The 4603-nt window shown below is 42.6% G+C and overlaps 1 protein-coding gene across 1 annotated transcript in view; it reads right to left on the bottom strand.

Annotated features, from left to right (window-relative positions):
- Window positions 1-3870, bottom strand: part of FAM114A2 (family with sequence similarity 114, member A2) — a 9245-nt gene extending 5375 nt beyond the window's left edge. The window contains exons 1-7 of the mRNA XM_009573043.1: window positions 3667-3870; window positions 3350-3449; window positions 2795-2890; window positions 2396-2508; window positions 1291-1425; window positions 966-1124; window positions 216-339 (exon numbers count right to left, since the gene is read on the bottom strand). Of these exons, the coding sequence (XP_009571338.1) occupies window positions 216-339; window positions 966-1124; window positions 1291-1425; window positions 2396-2508; window positions 2795-2890; window positions 3350-3449; window positions 3667-3870 (931 nt within the window). The remainder of the gene's footprint in view (window positions 1-215; window positions 340-965; window positions 1125-1290; window positions 1426-2395; window positions 2509-2794; window positions 2891-3349; window positions 3450-3666) is intronic.
- Between the last annotated feature and the right edge of the window lie 733 nt (window positions 3871-4603).

Raw genomic sequence — 4603 nt, 5'->3', positions numbered from 1 at the left:
CTGCTCCAGAACTAATGCACAGCAGCTTTCCAGAGATGAAGGGTATTGCTACCCATCATGCTCCTGGCCACAGATGGCTTTAGGATTAAGCATCCAGCTAAAGAATAACTTAACTTTGGCATCATGCCCATTGCTACTGATCAGGGCTGGTTGGTTCTACACTGAGAATTTCACAGAGAACCAGCTTCTCCTCCCAGAACTTGGGGCTCTCTTACCCTTCTTTTCTTCCTCTTCTTCTTCAAAGAATTCAGGTAGAGAAAATGCTTCTCTGAGTTGTTCCATTTCTTCCTTCAGTGTGTCCAACTCTTCCCCAGAGAGGGCATTTAGAACCGATTTCACCTAGTTAGGGGCAGCACAGCCAAAGAGAGAATTATAAAACCAACAAGAAAAAGAAACAGGATGGAAGATGCAGCACTGGTTTACATTGCATGCAAAAACATCAGACTGCTATTAATGAGAAAGCGGTATTTTCCTACGGAAAGGAGGAAAGGGAAAAAGACCTATTTCTGAAGTCTCATTAGATAATAATGGATTCTTAAGGAGTTCTTCAAATAATTTCTTTCATTAAAAAGTGAATGACTTCTGAAATTGCATGCTGATCTGCCCTCCTCCCTGCCCCAAGACAGAGAGGACAATCTTTGCTGTGCTTACAATACTCTCCTCTTCTCCAGACCAAGGCAGCAAACAAGTGGGTATGAGAGAGTAACTTGTGAAAAGTTGTTGAAGACATGCAGGAACCGAGGCTAGCTGGGTAAAGAGAATGGCTCTAGGAGCTGAGGACAGGACATAATACTCCCAAGGTAAACACCGGATCATAATGCAGGGGTCAAAGTGAAGCTGTGTAATCAATCACTTTATAGCAAGTTCTGAGCACTTGATTTTACATGTATATACATATATTTCTCATCTTTTTTTCCCTGCTCAGCTGAACCCAAAATAGAAGGCAAATTGCTCAAGGCCATTACCTTTGATTCACTCTCTCTGGAAAGCATCTCTAAGGCTTCCAGATGCGAAAGACCCTGAAACTCATCAAACAGTAACCCATAATGCGCTTTCTTCTCCGTAGCCATGGTAACCTCAGTAGCTGTCTGCTGCTCTTCTTTTTCCTTTGCCTCTCGTAAGACCTGAAAAAGAAAAGCAGAGGACTCAGGTCAGTGCCAGAAGATATAGAATACGGGAGGAAAAGACTTTTGGTTCAATAGTAAAAAATGGTTGCTTAATGACACGACCGCAAAAGAAGGGAAAAGAAGTGAGAGAAACCAATGAGGAGCTGATACGGAACTGCCATACCTGAGATAACGTAGAGTTTCTGCTCATTAGGCCCTTTGTTTTTCTGAATCCAGGGTCTCCCTCAGCTATTACATCCATTGTCTTTTTCCCGATGAATTCCAAGGCATCCAGACCTCCACTAATAACGCTTTTTCCCTAGGAACCAGATGTGGATATAGACAGCGCGTAAAACTCACAGAAGACTATACAATTGGAGAAATTGAATTGGGGGATTTATATCAGCAATGTTATGCCGGACACTCACATAAAAGCCAAATTGGTCCTTGTCATCCTAAAATTCAACCCTAATCGCCCCAAAGAGAGCAGAAGGATATGGAAAGAGCCACAATACACTATCATCCAACAGTTTACTATAGCACTCAGACAGCTGTAGCAATCTGATGGGAAATACATTTTTATTTTGTGAACAAGCTGGTTCTCAGCACATTAAAGTATTAAAGTATTGCATTCTTATCCCTCCAATCAGAAAACACCAGACCTGTGGGTTTTGGTTGCTAACTCTTGCTCAAGCCTTAAAAGCAGAAGCAAGCTTTCCATCTGCGGCTCTTTCAGATTCACAGGCAAATTGACAAGACAGCAGATCACAAAAGCACAGTTTCTAAGGGTAATGGGTTCCTTTGAAGTGCATTTCTCATGGTCACAGGAGCAAGCTGATTTCCAAGCAATTTGGGCTAGTTTCACAGAAGTTTTTGAAGAGGAGAATGGATTTCATCTCTAGACAGTTCTGTGGAAGTCAGTGGAAATATTCCAGGAATGAGTCTGACGCTGCATTTACCTGAATAGTCTAAAGGAAGGGAGCAGAGATAACAGAGTACAGAGGTGACATGCATGGGAATGCACACACCACACAGTCCACCGTTAGGTTTTTTTGTTATGTATCAACACTTAATACAGAACTATCAAAATTCAAGACAACTCACGCATTAAGCGCCAGTTAGAAGCAAGGCACGGGATAAAGACTGCCTGAAGGTTGAAACAGTTTCTCATCATTCATCCCACAAAAGTCAAAATTAAAAGTTTTCTCTTACAATGTTTCAGATGAAAGGCAAAAAACCCACCAACACTCTCTTAAACCCATTTTCTCCTGCATTCCCAACTCACTCACTGTGCTTTGGACAGCAGTAGAGATGGTTGATAAAACTCCAAGAGCCCCAGCAATAGGAAAGGAACTGCCATCATCAACTGCATCTGTGCTGCTAGCATCAGGATTCTCGCTTCCTGCATTAGAAGGCAGAAAATTAACTTCCTCACTCCCAAAAAAAGATGCCATCAGCTGCAGAGTGAAGAAAATATACAAACACCAAATGTCAGTCAGGAGCAGGGCCAGAATTGGGATTATTTTCCTGCCCACTTTTCAGAGCTAACAGAAGTAAGCAATAAAGTATTATTTTAGCACACAGATATGTACCTCAACATGCAAGATGCAGAGTAAGGTGATGTTATTTTGGGGCTGATCATGTTATGAGAAACGTTTCAGTATTGTTCTTATGCAGTAAAAACCAACCTCTTGTAGCATCTCTACTCTCTGAAGAGATTTCACTAGGACTGGGGATCCCAAGGGTTGTTTCTGCTTTTTCTATGACATTTGAAATACCTTGACCTAGAGAAGATAGCAGCATTACTTTAATCATGAGATACAACAGAAATCAGAACAGAAACAGGATTAGGGCTGCATATTGTTTTTTATTATTCTGGATTCCTCCTGTTCAAGACAGTTTACCCAGCATTAAAACCTACTATCCAGCTTACCAATGAACTCAGGTTTCATCTCAGCTTTTAAATCGAGTTGTAAATACCAGCTGAATACCAGTTTAAAATATGAGCTGAAAATTATGCAAACACCTTAAAAACTTGAAAGTCATTTTGGCTGTGCATATCTCTTTAATCTCACTATACCTTTTGGTACAAGTTTTCCCCATTACTTGAACAATTCTCTTGACATTTTTCCAATAATTGTTGCTATAACAGAAATCCCTTTCTCTAGAAACAAGCTCAAAAGCACTAGCTTGAGACATGAAGCATAGTTAAAATATTTATCAAATACCAGAAAGAGCCTTACCTACAGTAGCTACAGTAGCAGACGCAGTTGACAGAAGAGATTTCCCCCAGCTTCCCCAGTACCCCCATCCTGTCTGAACTGCAGCAGGAGAATCTGAAACCTTTAATGAAGAAAAACAAAAGAGAGTGATGCAGGTATTACGGTGAGGAGAGGAACACAAGCAGTCTGTGACATATAACTTTTGTGCAGCTTTTTCTTTTCAGATACACATCAATGTGAATTTTCAGAAAAGGAGTGGGGCTTATGCTCAGAATTCTTCTGTCCTCAAAGCCGTCAAACATGAAGTCACATTACTCAGAGCTAGCACAGGAACATACCTTGAGGGTTTCAGCTGCAGGCTTTTCTGTGGCAGCAGGCTGGCTTGGGGGTTTGGGTTCAGGTCTTTTCCGAGTCATAGGCACAGGCTCGAGCTCTTGCTTTCTCTCTTCATTGCTCTCAGTGCAGCCAAGTTCCTCTGCTTTCTGCTCATTTTCGTCAGAGGTTTCTTCCTTCAGATTTTCACCGCTGTCTTTCTCAGACATGACTGTGAACATCCATAGAAAGCAAAGCAGATAAAATAATCACTCCCTTGTACACTTTGACATTAGTTCAAAAGCATCGCATTTGTGTTTTAAATAATTAAACACAACTAAGACAGAAATCCCTTCATGTTGCCACACATACCCGCAGGAACAGCTTATGTTTTTAAGCAAGTGTGTACACCACGTCATGTCTGACTGGAAGAAATGTCACACTTCGAAGCTTAAAGTCCCACAGAAACACGTGGCTTTATCTAACTGACACACCCTCTCTGCAGGAAAGAAACAGGTTGCTAACTCTGGAAAGCAAACGAAAGGTACAAAAGGTCCTCAGATAATTAAACTCATGACTTGCTTCACCAAAGAAAAGCAAAAACAAATTGCTTGGGATGGCTGCTTTGAAGGGTGTCGGATACAAACGGGGATAGCTGTCAGAAAGCAGCAGCAACTGGTTCGCTTTTGTATTTAGGGCTGAGTTTTGCCAGGGCATTAACACCACCCAGAATTTGAAATATGCTCCAGCTGCCACAGCAACCATCCCCGACATTGCACATCAGGGATGACAGTGCCCACGAACAGGGCTGCCACACTGCGGCCTGCTCACGGGGGCAGAGGTTTCTCTCTCCTCCTGGCTTCGCTGGCAGCACTTCACCAGCTCCGGGGCAGTAACTTGAAGGCAGCAGCAGGCAGGGACAGGCAGGGCCACGCCGAGCACCCCACAGCCCCCCTTGCATCG

Source organism: Fulmarus glacialis, unplaced genomic scaffold, assembly GCF_000690835.1.
Source record: "Fulmarus glacialis isolate BGI_N327 unplaced genomic scaffold, ASM69083v1 scaffold21172, whole genome shotgun sequence".
NCBI classification, from domain to species: Eukaryota; Metazoa; Chordata; class Aves; order Procellariiformes; family Procellariidae; genus Fulmarus; species Fulmarus glacialis.
The sequence above is the reverse complement of the archived record's forward strand: the minus strand, read 5'-3'. Positions and strand labels throughout refer to the sequence as shown.